This window comes from Pseudonaja textilis, chromosome Z, assembly GCF_049901715.1.
Source record: "Pseudonaja textilis isolate UNSWEBS1 chromosome Z, rPseTex1.2, whole genome shotgun sequence".
In the NCBI taxonomy this organism is placed as follows: Eukaryota; Metazoa; Chordata; class Lepidosauria; order Squamata; family Elapidae; genus Pseudonaja; species Pseudonaja textilis.
This window is the reverse complement of record NC_142008.1, coordinates 124,956,968-124,977,872: the sequence shown is the minus strand read 5'-3', so window position 1 is coordinate 124,977,872 and position 20,905 is coordinate 124,956,968. Positions and strand designations below refer to the sequence as shown.

The 20,905-nt window shown below is 47.7% G+C and overlaps 1 protein-coding gene across 1 annotated transcript; it reads left to right on the top strand.

The window, feature by feature from the left end:
- The first annotated feature begins 3,048 nt into the window (after window positions 1–3,048).
- On the top strand, window positions 3,049–19,426 carry SHBG (sex hormone binding globulin). Its single transcript, XM_087916433.1, has 9 exons — window positions 3,049–3,647; window positions 3,852–4,022; window positions 9,359–9,474; window positions 12,299–12,488; window positions 13,464–13,625; window positions 15,854–16,022; window positions 16,181–16,326; window positions 17,698–17,920; window positions 18,752–19,426. Exons 1-9 carry the CDS (start codon window positions 3,564–3,566, stop codon window positions 18,916–18,918), a joined length of 1,428 nt encoding a protein of 475 aa, XP_087772559.1. The 5' UTR covers window positions 3,049–3,563; the 3' UTR covers window positions 18,919–19,426.
- The last annotated feature ends 1,479 nt before the right edge of the window (window positions 19,427–20,905 follow it).

Sequence of the window (20,905 nt, the reverse complement as noted above, 5' to 3'; positions counted from 1 at the left end):
AAACTGAATATCATGTATGTATGTATGTATGTATGTATGTATGTATGTATGTATGGTATTCAGCTTTGTTCGGGTATTTTCCCACGTCCTTGTATAATTTTAATAAATTTTATTGAAAATAAACATTTTAAAAGTCTTGAACGTGGTGGACTTTCTTTGACATACATACCTGTCTTTACATTATTATTCTAGAAAAAAAATCATTAAGCAATGTAAGCATTCATACACACACACACATATATATTATACACATATGTACATTTGATCTTTGTGTCATTTTATATCTTAATCATTGTGTTGCATTTCAATTACCTCTTAAATTCTAATTTACATTTTATAGACTTCCTTTCATATCCCTCCATTGTTCCATACTTTATAATATTCTGATACGTCTCGTTCTTTCAATTCTAATGTCAGACTGCCTAGTTCAGCACATTGAGAAATCTTGTCTATTATTGCTACGTCATTTGGAATTTCTTTTGACTTCCAAGTTTGGGCAAGTAATAATCTCGCTGCTGTAATTACATGGATAATTAGGTAGGTATCTGCTTTACTAAAATTTTCTTTTATTATTCCTAATGGGAACATCTCTGGTGCAAAGTTAATTTTTAAACCCCAACATTTCTTCCAGCCACGTCCGGATTTTGTGCCAAAATTCTTGTGTTTTCTTGCAGTCCTGCCACATGTGGTAATAGGTACCCCGTACTTTCAAACATTTCCAGCATGTGGGTGATTGAGAACCATACATTTTGGCTAGCCTAGCCGGTGGTAATATATCTTGGAAGTCAGGGAAGTGGTGGGGAAAAAAGGAAGGGGCTGGGGAATTCTGGGAATTGAAGTCCACAGGTCTTAATCAAGTTTGGAGACCCCTGATGTATAGAATCTAGTGGAATCACTGGAAAATGGCATCTTTTGGCACTGTTTTTTCCCCAAATGGTTTTCATTAACTTTATAGCAGGGTTTCCAACCTTGGCCACTTTGAAGACTTCAACTCCCAGAATTCCCCAGCAGCCAAAATTTTCCCAGGATTCAGCATGGATAGAGGACAAGAACAAGTGTGATTTAGACTACCTCTATCGCAATTTTGGATAATTTTCTTAATAGAGGGTGGGTATGCAATAAACATAATATATCTTGATGTTCAACAAAGTGAGAAAAAAAATAAAATAAGAAGACCCGGCTGGGGAATTCTAAGGTTGTCAAGTTTGGAGACTTGTGAAATGACAACCTGTGCTGGCATTATCTCTGCTTTGTGGGCAACGCAAAGTTGGGTTAACTTTGCGTTGCCCACAAAGCAGAGATAATGCCAAGTTGGCACGCCCATAATATATTGCGGGGGCCATGCAATGCCACGCAGGGCGTACCGCAACGCTACGAAGAACAGACAACTGCACAAAGATACTCTCGGCCACACCTGAGTTTCAGCATTGTTTCTGCAGTAGAGGCAGTCCTCGACTTACGACCGTTCATTGAGCGGCCGTTCAGACGAGTGGCGTGGTGGCCTAGAGGCGGCTCTCTTGTCTCGCGAACAGGAGGCTGTGAGTTTGAATCCTAAGTAAAAGCATTTCTCTCTCTGGGCACAATGAGAATTATATCTGCCAAACAAAAAACTCCGTACCGGCAACAGGAAGGGCATCCGGCCAGTAAAACACTCTGCTAACTCCGTTGCCCAGGCTCCACTCCACAAGGGATAATGGTGATGATTGAGGGGAAAAAGTCACTGAAAAAAGTGACTTACGACCTTTTTTCACACTTACAACCGTTACAGTATCCCCGTGGTCCCAATTCAGATGCTTGGGAACTGGCTCATATTTACGACCGTCGCAGTATCCCAGGGTCACAGAAGACGCCTGGCCGCCAAGAGCTTTGGATCCAGGTCTTAGGTGGCCCCAAAGAAGGTCCGCTCTAAGTGACTGGTTGTAAGTCGAGGACTAACCATAATGCCAGCAAAAAAACGCTTCGTGCTTCGTTATAGGTAGTCCTCAACTTACGGCTGTTCATTTAGTGACGGATGTTAAAAACGCCACCGAAAGGAAAAAAAAAAAAGCAATGTAGGATGGTTTTTTTCCACACAGGCTGCGGCCTTTTCCACGGTCCCGGAATCCAAATCCAAGACGCTTGGCGACTGACTCATATTTACGGCAGTCTCCTTGGGCGGCTGCCCGACGCGCAACGTCCACCCGGGAATCCGGATTCGTTAGAACAGCCTTGATACTCACTGAACAGCGGCAGCGATTCACTTAACAACGGGCAGCAAGGAAGGTCTTCGAAGCAGACGTTCGAAGTGCCCCCTCCTGACCCATGTCTGCCCAGGGGAAGGGGCCACCCTGAGGCACATAGACCACACCAGCTGTGCCCCCTGGCAGCCTTTCTCTCCCCCCTATATGACCTGGGCCCCCAGCTCCTCCTCCCCATCAGTTTCCTTAGCCCCCAACTATCCTGGGCCCTGGATGGACTCCAGTTTTGTTCAGGTTTTTTTTGGGGGGGGGGAGCTGTCACCCCAAAGCTTTGAATTGGGGAGCTGCTCAAAATCCCCCCCAATCTATAAGCTTGTGACTGGAATTGGAGGGTGTCAAGCTTTGCTGGGTGGGGGGCCAGCCACCCCAGCTGGTCACCAAATAGCTTTATTTAATTTCCTAGAGGAGATTTTTTTTGGGGGGGTGGTGTCAGAAATGGGGGAGGGGTTTAGGGTTAGGGATACGGCGGGGAGGACGTGGCAGCGGGCGATGGGGAAAAACGAAGCTAGGAAGTTTGCTGACGCAGAATGGCGGAAAAAACGGGGGCTTCACCCCCTCCGGTGGGCATTCTGCGGGGGGTCCCCGATCTGTGTGCCCACCTCCCCTCCCCCAAGGAAGGGGAGAATCGGGCCCTTCCCTGGCAGGATGAGGCTGCCCTTCCCGAAAGCTGCGCCTGGCTGCCAAATTACTTGCACAACATCTGCACATCCGCCAAAGACCTTTGCGGGGGGAGATTGGGGAGGGGAAAAGGGGGAGTAACTTCCTGCTTTTCCTCCTTAATTGGTGAGGAGGGATTTCTCCCAGCCGCTTCCCACGAGGCTGCTTGAGATTAGGGAGGATAAAAAAACCAACAGAAGGCGCTCGGGAGGTCATCTAGCCCAACCCCACGGTCCTGTTCCTCTTCCCCCGCCCCCTCCCTGGCTCCCACCAAACCCAGGCAAGGTTTTTAAACCATTCCCTGGCCTTGTTTGGGGAACAGCATTTTTTGGAATTAGCCAAAAAATAATAATAATAATAATCCTCAACTTTAGATCGTTGAGGGACGTATGACCGTTTCTCACACTTACGACCTTGGCAGCGTTTCCCCAGGGTGTTGTGGGAGCTTCCTCCGGCTTTCATGAAGAAGAGATTGGACCGCCATCTATCTGTTCAGAAAGGGTGTTGATAGGGTCTCGCGCTTGGGTGGGAGGGTGGGGGTTGGACTAGATGACCTCCAAGGTCCTTCCCAGCTCTGTCAATCGATGCTGAGCAACTAGTTCATATTTAACGACGGCGGCAACTGGGATCCCCTTTTTTGCGACCACCTGCACAAGCAGCGTTTGCTGGATGTCCGCCCTTACCCGCTTAACGACGGCAGCCATTCAACTCAAACAACTGTGGCGGAAGATGAAAAAAACAGAAATTTTGGTCGTAAGTCGAGTCAAACCTGGTGGGGAAGAAAAACATGGGTGGAAGCCTTGGGGGGGCAGGGGGTCTCCAGGGTGGGAGGGCGCTGGCCTGCAGCCTGGCCAGACTTGGGGGAGGGGGGGGAACAAGTCTGCCCCTGGCCATCTCTGTCTTGCTGCGGGGGAGGGAGGTGGGGGGCTTGACCTTTGGACAGTTTTATGCCAACAGTGTCCGAAAATTTGGATTTTGACCCGGGCCGCTTCCAGTCCTGTTCAGAGTTTCTCCACCAACCCAACCATGTTCCCAGTGGCTGCCTGGCTGGTTTTACTGGTGGTCCCTAACCCCGCCTGGGCCACGGGGAACCGGATCCAGGAGACAGCGGAGGTGGACCTTTCGAAGGTGAGTCAGGCCAGCAAAATTCCAGAGTGGGAAGGGGACCCACCCCCAGAGGTCATCTAGTCCAACCCTCTCCCCCCCCTTGAGGCGGAGTCCCTTTGCTATTACGGGTTGCAGGGGGCGGAGAAGCTTCAGGCCTCGGGGTTGCTTTTGGTGGAATAAAAAGCTTCGTGTGATCCAGTTTGTGCCAGATCCTGGTCCTCTCTGTTCTGGGCGCAGTTTAATACTCTAAAGCAGAAATCCCCAACCTCAGCCACTTTAAGACTTGTGGACTTCGACTCCCAGAATTCCCCATTCAACTAGTCTGTTTTTTTCACCTCCTGCTCCCTAGAGTGGAGAGATTGCAGAGGAAGGGATGACAAGAGAGTAAGCAGGCATAAAGAGTTGAAGTCTTAGCGAAGCTGGCGGGGGAATTGTGGGAGTTGGAGTCCACCAGTCATTAATCAGGAGTCTCCAACCTTGGCAACTTTAAGACTGGTAGACTTCAACTCCCAGAATTCCCCATTCATCCATGCCTGTTTTTTTTCTCTCCTAATTCCTAGAGTGGAGAGATTGCAGAGGAACGGATGACAAGAGAGTAAGCAGGCGGACTGCAGAGGAAGGGATGACAAGAGAGAAAGCAGGCAGATTGCAGAGGAAGGGATGACAAGAGAGAAAGCAGGCAGAATGCAGAGGAAGGGATGACAAGAGAGAAAGCCGGCAGATTGCAGAGGAAGGGATGACAAGAGAGAAAGCCGGCAGATTGCAGAGGAAGGGATGACAAGAGAGAAAGCAGGCAGATTGCAGAGGAAGGGATGACAAGAGAGAAAGCAGGCAGAATGCAGAGGAAGGGATGACAAGAGAGAAAGCCGGCAGATTGCAGAGGAAGGGATGACAAGAGAGAAAGCCAGCAGATTGCAGAGGAAGGGATGACAAGAGAGAAAGCAGGCAGAATGCAGAGGAAGGGATGACAAGAGAGAAAGCAGGCAGAATGCAGAGAAAGGGATGACAAGAGAGAAAGCAGGCATATTGCAGAGGAAGGGATGACAAGAGAGAAAGCAGGCAGAATGCAGAGGAAGGGATGACGAGAGAAAGTAGGCAGATTGTAGAGAAAGGGATGACAAGAGAGTAAGCAGGCAGATTGCAGAGGAACGGATGACAAGAGAGGAATCAGGCAGAATGCAGAGAAAGGGATGACGAGAGAAAGAAGGCAGATTGTAGAGAAAGGGATGACAAGAGAGTAAGCAGGCAGATTGAAGAGGAAGGGATGACAAGAGAGAAAGTGGGAAGATTGCAGAGGAAGGGATGACAAGAGAGAAAGCAGGCAGATTGTAGAGAAAGGGATGACAAGAGAGAAAGAAGGCAGATTGCAGAGAAAAGGATGACAAGAGAGAAAGCAGGCAGATTGCAGAGGAAGCGATGACAAGAGAGAAAGCAGGTAGAATGCAGAGAAAGGATGACAAGAGAGAAAGAAGGCAGATTGCAGAGGAAGGGATGACAAGAGAGTAAGCAGGCAGATTGCAGAGGAAGGGATGACAAGAGAGAAAGTGGGAAGATTGCAGAGGAAGGGATGACAAGAGAGAAAGCAGGCAGATTGTAGAGAAAGGGATGACAAGAGAGTAAGCAGGCAGATTGTAGAGAAAAGGATGATGAGAGAGTAAGCAGGCAGATTGCAGAGGAAGGGATGACAAGAGAGAAAGAAGGCAGAATGCAGAGGAAGGGATGACAAGAGAGAAAGTGGGAAGATTGCAGAGGAAGGGATGACAAGAGAGAAAGCAGGCAGATTGTAGAGAAAGGGATGACAAGAGAGTAAGCAGGCAGATTGCAGAGGAAGGGATGACAAGAGAGAAAGCAGGCAGAATGCAGAGGAAGGGATGACGAGAGAGAAAGAAGGCAGATTGCAGAGGAAGGGATGACAAGAGGAAGCAGGCAGATTGCAGAGAAAGGGATGACAAGAGAGAAAGCAGGCAGATTGCAGAGGAAGGGATGACAAGAGAGTAAGCAGGCAGAATGCAGAGGAAGGGATGACAAGAGAGAAAGTGGGAAGATTGCAGAGGAAGGGATGACAAGAGAGAAAGTGGGAAGATTGCAGAGGAAGGGATGACAAGAGAGGAAGCAGGCAGATTGCAGAGGAAGGGATGACAAGAGAGGAAGCAGGCAGAATGCAGAGGAAGGGATGACAAGAGAGAAAGTGGGAAGATTGTAGAGAAAGGGATGACAAGAGAGTAAGCAGGCAGATTGCAGAGGAAGGGATGACAAGAGAGAAAGCAGGCAGAATGCAGAGAAAGGGATGACAAGAGAGAAAGAAGGCAGATTGCAGAGGAAGGGATGACGAGAGACAAAGCAGGCAGATTGCAGAGGAAGGGATGACAAGAGAGTAAGCAGAAGGCAGATTGCAGAGAAAGGGATGACGAGAGAGTAAGCAGGCAGATTGCAGAGGAAGGGATGACAAGAGAGGAAGCAGGCAGAATGCAGAGGAAGGGATGAGAAGAGAGAAAGCAGGCATATTGCAGAGGAAGGGATGACAAGAGAGGAATCAGGCAGAATGCAGAGAAAGGGATGACAAGAGAGAAAGAAGGCAGATTGTAGAGAAAGGGATGACAAGAGAGTAAGCAGGCAGATTGCAGAGGAAGGGATGACAAGAGAGTAAGCAGGCAGATTGCAGAGGAAGGGATGACAAGAGAGGAAGCAGGCAGATTGCAGAGGAAGGGATGACAAGAGAGAAAGCAGGCAGAATGCAGAGAAAGGGATGACAAGAGAGAAAGAAGGCAGATTGCAGAGAAAAGGATGACAAGAGAGAAAGCAGGCAGATTGCAGAGGAAGCGATGACAAGAGAGAAAGCAGGTAGAATGCAGAGAAAGGGATGACAAGAGAGAAAGAAGGCAGATTGCAGAGGAAGGGATGACAAGAGAGTAAGCAGGCAGATTGCAGAGGAAGGGATGACAAGAGAGAAAGTGGGAAGATTGCAGAGGAAGGGATGACAAGAGAGAAAGCAGGCAGATTGTAGAGAAAGGGATGACAAGAGAGTAAGCAGGCAGATTGTAGAGAAAAGGATGATGAGAGAGTAAGCAGGCAGATTGCAGAGGAAGGGATGACAAGAGAGAAAGAAGGCAGAATGCAGAAGAAGGGATGACAAGAGAGAAAGTGGGAAGATTGCAGAGGAAGGGATGACAAGAGAGAAAGCAGGCAGTTTGTAGAGAAAGGGATGACAAGAGAGTAAGCAGGCAGATTGCAGAGGAAGGGATGACAAGAGAGAAAGCAGGCAGAATGCAGAGGAAGGGATGACGAGAGAGAAAGAAGGCAGATTGCAGAGGAAGGGATGACAAGAGGAAGCAGGCAGATTGCAGAGAAAGGGATGACAAGAGAGAAAGCAGGCAGATTGCAGAGGAAGGGATGACAAGAGAGTAAGCAGGCAGAATGCAGAGGAAGGGATGACAAGAGAGAAAGTGGGAAGATTGCAGAGGAAGGGATGACAAGAGAGAAAGCGGGCAGATTGCAGAGGAAGGGATGACAAGAGAGGAAGCAGGCAGATTGCAGAGGAAGGGATGACAAGAGAGGAAGCAGGCAGATTGCAGAGGAAGGGATGACAAGAGAGGAAGCAGGCAGAATGCAGAGAAAGGGATGACAAGAGAGAAAGCAGGCAGATTGCAGAGGAAGGGATGACGAGAGACAAAGCAGGCAGATTGCAGAGGAAGGGATGACAAGAGAGTAAGCAGAAGGCAGATTGCAGAGAAAGGGATGACGAGTGAGTAAGCAGGCAGATTGCAGAGGAAGGGATGACAAGAGAGGAAGCAGGCAGAATGCAGAGGAAGGGATGAGAAGAGAGAAAGCAGGCATATTGCAGAGGAAGGGATGACAAGAGAGGAATCAGGCAGAATGCAGAGAAAGGGATGACAAGAGAGAAAGAAGGCAGATTGTAGAGAAAGGGATGACAAGAGAGTAAGCAGGCAGATTGCAGAGGAAGGGATGACAAGAGAGTAAGCAGGCAGATTGCAGAGGAAGGGATGACAAGAGAGGAAGCAGGCAGAATGCAGAGGAAGGGATGACAAGAGAGGAAGCAGGCAGAATGCAGAGGAAGGGATGACAAGAGGAAGCAGGCAGATTGCAGAGGAAGGGATGACAAGAGAGGAATCAGGCAGATTGCAGAGGAAGGGATAACGAGAGAGAAAGAAGGCAGATTGCAGAGGAAGGGATGACAAGAGGAAGCAGGCAGATTGCAGATGAAGGGATGACAAGAGAGGAAGCAGGCAGAATGCAGAGGAAGGGATGAGGAGAGAAAGCAGGCAGATTGTAGAGAAAGGGATGACAAGAGAGTAAGCAGGCAGATTGTAGAGAAAGGGATGACAAGAGAGTAAGCAGGCAGATTGCAGAGGAAGGGATGACAAGAGAGAAAGTGGGAAGATTGCAGAGGAAGGGATGACAAGAGAGGAAGCAGGCAGAGAGAGTTGAAGTCTTAGCGAAGCTGGCTGGGGGAATTCTGGGAGTTGGAGTCCTCCAGGCTTAAGGGGGCCAAGTTTGGGGATCCCCTGCTCTAAAGAATGGCCAATGTTAACATTAGAAGTGCAGGCTGCAGTTCAACAGGGGAGGCCCGGAGGCACTGCAATGAGCTCTTAAGTCCCCGTTCGTGCCTGCAAAAGTGCTCTCATTGGTTTCGGTAACCATTTGTCTAACCGGGAATCGGGTCTCCTGCTGAAGCTAGAAAGAGGGGTGGACTAGATTAGAGGTCCTTCGAGGTCCTTCCACCCCCGTTCTTGTGTTAGTGGAAACGTTTGGTTCCAGGAGTTGTGGGAGGTTTTTAAGAAGAGGCTGGGCGGCCATTTTGTCTGAAGTGGTAGAGGGTCTCCTGTTTGGGCGGGGGTGGGGGTGGACTAGAAGACCTCCAGCAACTCGGCAGGCCTCAAACACCTGATGAGTTAAGTTCAGGGTCTCGCTGCGCGGGATCCAGGCAGCCGGGATTTTCCGAGGGGCGCGAAACCCCCCCTCCCCCTTTGCGCGCGCGTCTCCCTTGAGTCTCCACGGTTGCAAAGAAAGAAAGAAAGAAAGAAAGAAAACGGAGCCAGCGAGTCCTCCGCCCGGGGTTTGGGAGGATGGGAGGTCATCCAGTCGTTCCCCACGCCCGGTGTGTGGAAATTGCGGGCTTTCCCCCGCCCGCGAAGCAATGAATGCAAGGAAGCGCCGCTCCCTTTCCACGGAGCAAGGCTGCCCCCGCGTGGCTCAAAGCCTCTTCCCACCTGCGATTTTCCTGCCCCCGCCCCTAGCGGCGCGCTCGGGTACTGCTAGCTAGAGGGGTTTTGCTTGCTGCCCTCTGGCGGCCGTGCGAGGCTTGGTGGCTGGCGATCCTTTTCTTTCTCCTCCACCAGCTGGGCGCCTGTTTCCGAAGTTCTGCTGTGGAAACCGGGGGGCTGAACCTGGGGCAAAGGTGGGGAGACCCCTCCCCAACCGCCACGCTACTCATTGACTTGCGGACGGTAACCAGGTAAGGAAGATGGGGGTGGGGTGGACAGGGGGCGGAGCTCAGAGTCTTCTTTCCTCTTCCCCCCCTTCCAAGGAATCGCGCGAAGGCTTGCTAGGATGCCGCGCAAGGCTGCCAACCCGAGCTCGCGAGGCGAAAGGACACGAGTTTGTGCCGATGGGGGTCGCAGAGCAGCTGGGGGTGGGGGCGGTAGGGTCTCTAGAAGGGGTTGAAGAAGCCCCTGCAGGAGAGAAGCGGTGCGGCCGGGTGGGGGGTGGGGAGAGAAAGAGAGAGAAAAGGAGAGAAAATGGGAGGGAGGGAGAGAGAAAAAAGAAAGAAAGAGAAAGGGAGCCAGGGAGAAAAAGAGAGGAAGGGAAAAAGGGGAAGTTATGCAAGAGAAAGGGAAGGGGAGAGAGAGAAAGAAAGGGAAAGCGAGAAAGAGAAAGGGAGGGAGTGAAAGAGAGAAAGGAGGGGAGAGAAAAAGAAAGAGAGAAAAAGGAGGAAGAGAGAAAGAGAGAGAAAGGGAGGGAGAGAGAAAAAAGAAAGAAAGAGAAAGGGAGCCAGGGAGAAAAAGAGAGGAAGGGAAAAAGGGGAAGTTATGCAAGAGAAAGGGAAGGGGAGAGAGAGAAAGAAAGGGAAAGCGAGAAAGAGAAAGGGAGGGAGTGAAAGAGAGAAAGGGAGGGGAGAGAAAAAGAAAGAGAGAAAAAGGGAGGAAGAGAGAAAGAGAGAGAAAGGGAGGGAGAGAGAAAAAGAAAGAAAGAGAAAGGGAGCCAGGGAGAAAAAGAGAGGAAGGGAAAAAGGGAAGTATGCAAGAGAAAGGGAAGGGGAGAGAGAGAAAGAAAGGGAAAGCGAGAAAGAGAAAGGGAGGGAGTGAAAGAGAGAAAGGGAGGGGAGAGAAAAAGAAAGAGAGAAAAAGGGAGGAAGAGAGAAAGAGAGAGAAAGGGAGGGAGAGAGAAAAAGAAAAAGAGAAAGGGAGGCAAGGAGAAAAAGGAAGAGAAAAGGGGAGTTGATGAAAGAGAGAGAAAGGGAGAGGAAAAGAGAGAAAGGGAAAGCAAGAAAGAGAAGGGGGAGAGAAAGAAAGGAAGGAAGAGAGAGAAAGAGAAAAGAGAGGGGAAGAGAAAGGGAGATAGAGAATGGAGAGAAAGAGGGAGGGAGCAAAAGAGAAAGGGAGGGTGAAAGAGATTGAAAGAATGTGGAAGAGAAAGAAAGGGAGGGAGAAAAAGAGAGAAAGAGAGGGGAAGAGAAAGAAGGAAAGAGAGGAAGGGAAAGAGAAAAAGGGAAAGAGGGAGAGAAAAAGAAAGAGGAAGGAAAAAGAGAGGAAAAGAAAAAAGGGAGGGGGAGAGGGAGAAGGAAAGAGAAAGAAAAAAGAGGAAAAGAAAGAGAAAGAGAGGGAAAATGCTAGCATGGGGAATATAATGGTCAGACGAAGTGGAGCTATAAAGGGAATATGAGGCTCGCCCAGAACTGCAATCAGAGAAAGTGCCTCGCAGCCGACACCCTCCCTAGTCTGACCCAAATACAAGGAGGGGCACATTCAGACATACATGCGAGATCCCGCTGCAATCACCTTACAAGAAAAGTGGTTTTGAATGCGGCACTTTGCTTTCCAGATCTGGTCTACCTTGTGTGTTTTTTTCTGTCTGAGAAAAAAGAGAAAGAAAAGAGAGAAAAAGAAAGAAACAGAAAGAAAAGAGAAAGAGAAAGGAGGGAAAGAGAAAAAGAGACAGATAGACCAAAACAGAGGAAAAAGAGAAAGTCAGAAAGAAAGAAGAGAAAGAGAAAAGAAAAAGAGAGAAAGAAAAGAGAAAGGAGAGAAAGAGAAAAGAGACTGAAAGAAAAGAGAAAGAGAAAGGAGAGAAAGAGAAAAAGAGACAGATAGACAAAAACTGAGAAAAAGAGAGAGTCAGAAAGAAAGAAGAGAAAGAGAAAAAAAGAGAAAAGAGAAAGAGAAAGGAGAGAAAGAGAAAAAGAGACAGAAAGAAAAGAGGAAGAGAAAGGAGAGAAAGAGAAAAAGACAGACAAAAACAGAGAAAAAGAGTCAGAAAGAAAGAAGAGAAAGAGAAAAGAAAAAGACAGAAACAAAGACAGAGAAAGAGAAACAGAGAGAAAAAGAAAGAGAAAGAAAAAAGAGAAAAGGAGAAAAAGAAAATGCGAAAAAGAATGATAGAAGGAAAGAGAAAAAGAAAGCTAGATAAAAGGGAAAAGGAGAAAAAGAACAAGAAAAGAAAAAGAGACAGACAAAGATAGAGAAAAAGAGAAAGAGAGAGAGAGAAAAAGAGACAGAAAAAAGAAAGAAAGAAAAAGTGAAAAAGAATGATAGAAAGAAAAAGAGAAAAAGAAAGGGAGAGAGAGAAAGAGAAAAGAAAACACTGCACAGACACAGAAAAAGAGAAAGGTACAGAGAGAAAAAGAAAGAAAAGAAAGGGAGAAGGAAAAAGTGGAAAAATGATAGAGAGAAAGAGAAAGGGAGAGAAAGAGGAAAGAGAAAATAGAAAGAGACAGACAGACAAAGACAGAAAATGGGAAAGACGGAGAGAAAAAGAGAGAGACAGAGAAAAAGAGAAAGGGGGAGAAAGCAAAAGTGAAAAAGAGAAATGGAGAGAAAGAAAGAGTGAGAAAAGAGAGACAGACAAAGACACAGAAAAAGAGAAAGACATAGAGAGAAAAGGAAAGAGAAAGAGACAGAAAAAAAAAAGAGAAAAAGTGGAGAAAAAGAGAGAGGGAGGTGTGGATGGTGATCACCCTGCCCCAACCCCCTGTGCCGTGCCTTCCCCATCCAGGAGGGGTCTGCAGCAAGACTGCCCCACCGATTTCTCCCGCTGAGACCCTCCTGTTCCTCCCCACCCAGTGCAGCTTCCTCCTTCGACTTCCGGACCTTTGACCCAGAAGGGGTGATCTTCTATGGGGACACCAGTCCTGGCAATGACTGGTTCGTCCTCGCTTTGCGTCAGGGGAAACCGATCATGCAGATCCATAACACCCTCACCAACATCACCGTCTCCGGGGGGCGGCACCTCGATGATGGCCAGTGGCATCGGGTAAGATGGGGTGGCTGGGTGATAGGCGGTCCTCGGCTTACGGCCACCCTCGAGACCAGAATTGCCGTTGCTAAGCGAGGAAGGTCATTGAGCGACGTGGCGCCTTGTTTTTCACCCCTGTCGTTGATTGAGTAGCCGCCGGCGTTAAGTGAATCGTGCGGCCATTAAGCAGATCCATTGACCTTGCTTGTCGCAAAAGGGAATCCACGTGACCTCCGGGATACGGCGACTGTCATAAATGTGAGGCAGTTGCCAAGAGTCTGAATTTCAGCCACGTGATCCCAGGGATGCTGCAACGGTCGTAAGTGCAAAACATGATCGAAGTCTTTTTTTTTTCCCAGTGCCATTGTAGCTCACTAAAGGAAAGAAAGGAAGAGGAAGAGAAAAGGGGAGGGGGCAAAAGAGAAAGGGAGGGTGAGAGAGATTGAAAGAATGTGAGAGAGAGAAAGAAAGAGAAAGGGAGGGAGGGAAAGAGAGAGGAAAAAAGAGAGAGGAAGTGAGGGAGAGATAAAAAGAAAGGAAGGAAGGGAAATGAGAGAAAAAGAAAAAGGGAGGGAGCAAAAGAGAGAAAGGGAGGAGAGAGAAAGAGACAGAAAGAAAAGAGAGAAAGAGGAAGGGAGGGAGAGGAGGAGAAAAAGTGAGAGGAAAGAGAGATAGAAAGGGATGGAGATAAAAAGAAAGGGAGGAAGGGAAAAAGAGAAAAAGAAAAAACGTAACAGTCACTAAACGAACATCAGTCAAAAGCTATTCTCATATATTTGCTTGCATCTTGTGTCAGGGAGTTCCGCAGGCTGATGAGGCATTGAAATGGAGCTGGTCGTAAGTCGAGGACTACCTATCAGCTAAAGGAGAGCGCCCCCTGCCCCACCTCTATGTTGGCCACGTCCTCTTGTTGGCGGGGGGTATCCCCCGGTTCTTTCTGACCTTCCTGTTCCTCTATTCCCGTACACGATTTCTCTTGTGACCTCCGGACAGATCACGGTGAAGAATGAAGGACACTTTGTGATGTTGTTGGTCGACGGAGACGACCAACTCACCCTAAGCCACGTCTCCCACCCGATCGCGAACCAGCCCACCCCTCAGATGCGCATCGGAGTAGGCGGCTTGTTCATCTTGCCAAACGAATTGCTGGTCCCGGTAAGACGGATTCGTCTCCTTCTCCTGGTAGCCGTGCCCCAAGACCGAACAACGGCCTAAGATCCCCGGTGGATTCCTTCTCCCGTGGTTTCATCAACCCGCTCTTTCCTCTAAACCGGTGTATCTCGAGCTTGGGAGCCTTTTAAGAAGGGTGGACTTCAACTCCCAGAATTCTCCAACCAGCCACGCCTGGTTTCTTTTCCCCTCTTATCCTTTAAAAAGCAGAGAGATTGCAGAGAAAAGGATTATAAAAGAGTCAACAGGCCACCTCAAAAGGGATGCATTAGTGCCAGGAAACTCTGGGAGTCGAAATCTACACTTCTTAAAGCTTCCAAAATTGAGGAAACACTACTCTAAAGTAATCTGAAACACTTAATTTTCACCCTCTCTCGGTTTTATTCGCACAACAGCCCTGCAAGGTAGGAGAGGGAGAATAAGAATAACAGAAAAGGAGGATTTGAATTTGGGCCCGGCTCAGTCGAAACATGTAGCTTGAGAAATAGGCCCATCTAAAGCTTTGGGGTAGGGGTATTTGAATCATGGCTTGTTTGAGCCGTGGTTTGAGCCATTCAACCTGGTCACCGGACATAAAGCATCATTCATGAGCCACGGTGTCTGGATTTGTCCCATTGTGCTATACTAGAATTTACTTGCAACTAATAGAAGAGGGGAGAGGAGAGGATAATAAACCACAGAATAGAATGAAAGAGAATAGAACAGAACAATAAAATCCAGAATAGTAACAGAACAAAATAGAATAATAAACAGAACAGAATAGAATAGAATAAGAGAGAAGAGAAGATAATAATAAAATCCAGAATAGAATAGAATAGAATAGAATAGAATAGAATAGAATAGAATAGAATAGAATAGAATAGAATAATAAAATACAGAGTAGAATAGAATCGTGATGATCCGGGGCATAGCACAAAGGCAACACAGTCAAATTAGCAATAAGAGTCCCTTTACTATCTCCAATTTTGCCCCCAATGTCCAGGTTACGTTCGGCTGGAGAACAAACTCTCCCAGGAACAGCCTTTGGCTGCAGAAAATTAAGTCCAAAAACAAAGTACATACAAACCGTAACTAAAAATCCCCACAAACCACGCTGCAGTAATTAACTGGACAAGAATAGAATACAACAGAACAGAATAGAATAATAAAATACTGAATAGGAATAGAATACAACGGAACAGAATAATAAAATACAGAACAGAATAATAAAATACAGAACAGAATAAAATACAGAATAGGAATAAAATACAAGAGAACAGAACAGAATAATAAAATACAGAACAGAACAGAATAATAAAATACAGAATAGGAATAAAATACAACAGAACAGAATAATAAAATACAGAACAGAATAATAAAATACAGAATAGGAATAAAATACAACAACAGAATAATAAAATACAGAACAGAATAATAAAATACAGAATAGGAATAAAATACAACAGAACAGAATAATAAAATACAGAATAGGAATAAAATACAACAGAACAGAATAATAAAATACAGAACCGAATAATAAAATACTGAATAGGAATAGAATGCAACGGAACAGAATAATAAAATACAGAACAAAATAAAATACAGAATAGGAATAAAATACAACAGAACAGAACAGAATAATAAAATACAGAACAGAACAGAATAATAAAATACAGAATAGGAATAAAATACACAACAGAACAGAATAATAAAATACAGAACAGAATAATAAAATACAGAATAGGAATAAAATACAACAGAACAGAATAATAAAATACAGAATAGGAATAAAATACAACAGAACAGAATAATAAAATACAGAACAGAATAATAAAATACTGAATAGGAATAAAATACAACAGAACAGAACAGATCCTCATCTTGCAACTGGCCTTGACTTACAATTGCTCAAAGTGACAACAAGCCACAAAAATCACAGTTGTAGAATGGGGCTCGGTCCCACGATTGGCCCGTTTTATGACTATCGTGACTTATGACCACGACTGGCAGGCTCTCTTGCCTTATGGCCGTAAACCAAGGACCCCCTGTCGAACCACGATTAATCATCTAACCACAGCGCCAGGATCTCCCTGCCACCCGTTCCCTCCCCCAAATGCCACCCCACCCCCAATTTCAACAAGTCTTTTTGTCTTTCCGCTTGCTGTCCCCCTCCCCTCCCCCACGGTCCTGCCACCCCCACACACACCCCCACCGGCGACTGACGGGCGCTGCAGCTGAACCCGGCCCTGGACGGCTGCATCAGGCGCTGGGACTGGCTGAACACGAGCCAAGAGTGGCAAGAAGGGGCATCCGTGCACGACCGCGACGCCAAGGCCTGTTTCACCACTGTCCAGCGCGGCAGCTTCTTCCGTGGCAATGGAGTGGCCGTCTTTGCGCTGTCAGGTACGGGGGTGGGCACCGCAGGCCGCAGAGTCCCTAGATCGGGAGGGCAGGGTCCCTCGACGCCCGGTGAGGGCGATGCCCCTATCCCACCGAGGGGTCGGCAATCGGTTTGCCGCAGCCGCCCCAAAAGGTGCCCGCCACGCCCTCCTGTCTTGCAGGCCTGCCCAGCGGTCTCAGCCCCACTGATGGCAGTTGGCTGCTCTCCGTGCAGCTACGGATCAGGGCCGGCCCCCAGCTGAGTTCCCTGGTGGCCGTTTTGGGGTTCAAAGAGCGCCTGGTCCTGCGCCTGGCACTACAGCACACGGTGAGAAGGGATGGGGCAGAGACATCCTCGTCTGAGATGGCTGAGACCAGGAACACACACGGATACAACACACACACACACACACACACACACCTACCTTTGCTGGGTGGTGGTGGAGGGGAGGCCTGGATGGCTATTGGGGTGCCCGCCAGATGGGTTGGCCCAGGAATGTCTGCCAGGAGAGGCGAAAAAGTCAAGATGGCAGCCGCAACCTGGTCGGGAAAGCTCCCGGCCTTCTCTGCCTTTAGAAGAAAGGGAGGGATGGAAAAATGGATGGAAGGATGGATAAACGGATGGAGGGATGGAAGGAAGGATGGATGGACGGATGGATGGACGGATGGAAGGATAAAACAAAGGATGGAATGAAGGAAGGAAAGAAAGAAAAAGAGAAAGAAAAGGAAAGATAAATGGAAGTTTGGAATGGATGGATGAAAGTGGAAGGAAGGATAGAAGGAGAGATGGATGAAGCGATGGATGGAAGGATGGAAAGATGGATGGATGGAAGGAAGGAAGAAAAGAAAGAAAAAGAAAGATGGATGAAAGGTTGGATGAATAAATGGAAGAACGGATGGATGGAAGGGGAAGGAAGGGCAGAAAGATAGATGAAAGATGGATGGATGGAAGGATGGAATGAAGGAAGGAAAGAAAGAAAAAGATGAATGAAAGGTTGGAGGGATAAATGGAAGAATGGATGGATGGAAGTGGAAGGAAGGATAGAAGGAGAGATGGATGGAGCGATGGAAGGATGGATGGATGGAAGGAAGGAAGGATAGATGGATGGATGGATGGAATGAAGGATAGATGGAAGGAAGGAAGGAAAGATGAATGAAAAGGTTGAATGAATAAATGGAACAACGGATGGATGGAAGGGGAAGGAAGGGCAGAAAGACAGATGAAAGGAAAGATGGAAGGATGAAATGAAGGATGGAATGAAGGAAGGAAAGAAAGAAAAAAGATGAATGAAAGGTTGGAGGAATAAATGGAAGAATGAATGGATGGAAGTGGAAGGAAGGATAGAAGGAGAGATGGATGGATGAAATGAAGGATGGATGGGTGGAAGGAAGGAAGGAAGGAAAGATGAATGAAAATGGAAGAACAGATGGAAGGGGAAGGAAGGACAGAAAGATAGATGAATGGAAGAGATGGATGGAATGATGGAAGGAAAAATGAATGTATGGAAGGATAGAAGGAAGGAGGAAAGGATGGGATGATGGAGGGATGGATGCTTGAGACAATCCTCAGCCAAGGTCTGAGTGCAGGGCATCATGGACCTGGGAGTACCAAGGACCCCTTCCTGAGAGGGGGGAGCCATAGAAGATGCACTCACCCCCTCACCTCCTAACCTGGTTTGTGGTTTCTCCTCCCATCCAGGATCTGAAGGCCGAGCTAAGTAACCAGACCACCCTCCTTCTCCCTCTCCCTGAAGGGGGCTGCCTGGACAGCCCCCTCCTCCTCCACCTCACCCCTTCCTCCTTCACGCTGCGCCTGGGCGACACCGAGATCTCCAAGCCCACCCCCAAGGCTGAGTTCGAGAGCCTGAAACAGCTCTGGCTGAGCAACATGGGAAAGCTGGTCATTGGGGAGAATCTGGTACGTCTCGCCTGGAGGTGGTGATGGGGGTTAGCCTGACCTTAATAACACCTGCTTTTAAAAAAAGGGGGGTGTAGGTAGGGCACCCCGAGTGGCTTGAATACAGAGGTGGTATTCAGGCGGTTTGGAGCGGTTCGTACGATCCGGTAGTGGAAATTTTGACTGGTTTGGACAACCGGCAAATACCGCTTCTGGCTGGCCCCTCCTTCCAGGAGCCCCTCCCGCACCCCGTTTTGGCTCCCAGGTAAAGTGCAGGGAGGCCTACTAGGCCCAAATCAAGGCGTGGCATGTTTTTGCTCTCGGGAGGCCTATAGTCTACTCCTAAATCATCTTAAATAGTGATCTGCGGTAAAAGATAATCTCACCCTGCCTCTCTCCGATCTTGTGGCGTGGACTTCCCCAGGCTGACGATGGCATTGACGTTTACCCTCGGGTAGGTTTCGAATACAGGTCGTCGGAGGGATACGGCTCAGGCCAACGTTTCCGAGGCTAGGCGAGACCGTCGTTAAGCGAAGTTTGGTCCCCTTTTATGGCCTTTCTTGCCACTGTTGTTAAGTGAATCGCTGCCGTGGTGAAGTTGGTTACCGCGGTCGCTGAATGAATCTGGCTTCCCCGCTGACGTCGCTTTGTCAGAAGTGTCGCAAATAAAAGGGATGGAGGTGACCCCGGGACCGTTATAAATAGGAAGCAGTTGCACGCACGCATTTGAATTTTGGTAGCATCTTGTGGCTGGGAGTTCCACAGGCGAACGAGGCATTGAAATGCAGCCGGATTTATATTCGAGTGGGTGTCTATTATTCCTGACTCCTTTTTTAAACGTCTTTTATTTCAGGAGAGGAAAAATCTCAGGAGGGTCATTTCTTCCAGGGCTGCCTCAGCGCGATCCGGGTTCAAGGCCACGAACTGGACTTCGATGAGGCTCAGTACCGGAGCGATTCCATCTCAGCGCACAGCTGCCCCGGAAGCGTGGAAGGCAAAGTCGATGGAGACGATGGGCACTAAAAGGAGGGCGGTGCTACTGCATGTTCGCACACACCTGGGCACCTGTGTCCTTCATCTCCCAGAATCCCCCAGCCAGCATATCAGTTTCCCATTGAATTCTAATATATCAGTTTTCTGTTTAATTGTCACACCGTCTAGCTTACTTTCAATTTGTTATTAATTTAGCTTGTTGTGGGTTATTTTTTTCCACTTTTCTGATGTCATGGTATATCACATCGACCGCATTCTTACCGTCTATTCAGAAAGCGATCCAATCAGCTTGAAAATGGGTGGACTTCAACTCCCAGAATCCCCCAGCCCCCCTATCAGTTTCCCATTGAATTCTAATATATCAGTTTTCTGTTTAATTGTCACACCATCTAGCTTACTTTCAATTTGTTATTAATTTAGCTTGCCGTGGGTTATTTTTTTTCCGTTTTTCTGAAGTCAACGTATAGTACGTCGACTGCATTCCCCCCATCTATGAAGAAAGCTACCCAATCAAAAAATACAAAATGGTCCAGCCACATTTATTCTTGTCCTATCCGTGCTGTGTTCTGGGGAACGCTGGCAGTTGATATCCACCTGTCTTAAGTTTTCCACGGCTGAGAAATCTTAGTTCAAGCTGATCCGGGTTTGAAGGCCTGCCACCAAGCTGGTGTGAGTAGATTTCTCGTAACCTGTAGTAGCACCGTCTGCATTCACGTTTCCTGGAAAAGATATATATCATCATCGTAATAAGTGCAGAGAAAGTCGCAGACTTTGTTGCAACTAATAAAAACCCTTTAAAAAAATTATATGGAAAGCACAATTTGTAAAGGATAGATGAGGAAAAGGATGGATGGATGAATAGTTGAGGTGGATAGGTGGAGGGAGGAAAGGATGATTAGATAGATGATTGGATGGATGGATGGATGGATATAGATGACAGACGGATGATGATAGATGAGGAATGGGTGGATGGATGGGTAGATGAGATAGATGGATAGATAGATAGAGGATGGATAGATAGATGGCAGACAGAGACAGATAGAGGTACAGATTAACAGTTGGAAGGGACCTTGTAGGTCATCTAGTCCAACCCCCCCCGCCCAAGCAGATAGATAGATGGATGGATGGATGGATGGATAGATAGATAGATAGATAGATAGATAGATAGATAGATAGATAGATAGATAGATAGAGGATGGATAGATAGATGGCAGACAGAGACAGATAGAGGTACAGATTAACAGTTGGAAGGGTCCTTGTAGGTCATCTAGTCCAACCTCCCCCTGCCCAAGCAGAGATAGATAGATAGATAGATAGATAGATAGATAGATAGATAGATAGATAGATAGATAGATGGCAGACAGAGACAGATAGAGGTACAGATTAACAGTTGGAAGGGACCTTGTAGATCATCTAGCCCAACCCCCTGCCCAAGAGATAGATAGATAGAGAGAGAGATCGTAGAATCCTAGGGCTGGAAGGCACGTTGGTGGTCATCTAGTCCAACCCCTTGTCCAAGGCAACAGTCCTTATGCCATTCTGGACAAATGCTCATCCAATCCTTTTGACAGAGCACCCGCCGTTCTAGGAGCCAAGCCGTTCCACTGGTTTCCCCATTAATTTTTATTTTTTTTACCCCAGAAGAGAAACCTCCCTTTGTGAGGATCTTAAACCAGGGCTGGAGCAGGGGGGGGGGGTGGGGGATTTTGCGTCACTCACTCAGCCTCCTTCCCTGCGTCAAGAGAGGGCTCCCACGTGGCCTCCCCCTCCCCACCTCTCTCCTTCCCTGCTCTTAACCAGAAGTGACTTGGCCTGATTTGCAGGATATACGAATACCAACGCACACACACACACACACACACACACACACACAAAGAAGGTGCAGTGAGGGATGAAGTCACAAGCTCTTTAAGGACACGAGACTAGAAGTGCGCTAGCCTGCTCTAAAATAATCCATGTCCTCGCGTAGAAGAAGAGGAGGGGGAAAGCGGTGGCCAGCCCTAGAGATGGCATACCC

Bases quoted from the DNA above. Each gene is read 5' to 3' on its own strand.
- SHBG (XM_087916433.1), top strand. From the start codon at position 3,564: ATGTCCGCCCTTACCCGCTTAACGACGGCAGCCATTCAACTCAAACAA. The intron at 9,475-12,298 runs GTAAGGAAGATG...CTCCCCACCCAG, and splicing joins GACTTGCGGACGGTAACCAG to TGCAGCTTCCTCCTTCGACT. The intron at 16,327-17,697 runs GTGAGAAGGGAT...CCTCCCATCCAG, and splicing joins GCCTGGCACTACAGCACACG to GATCTGAAGGCCGAGCTAAG.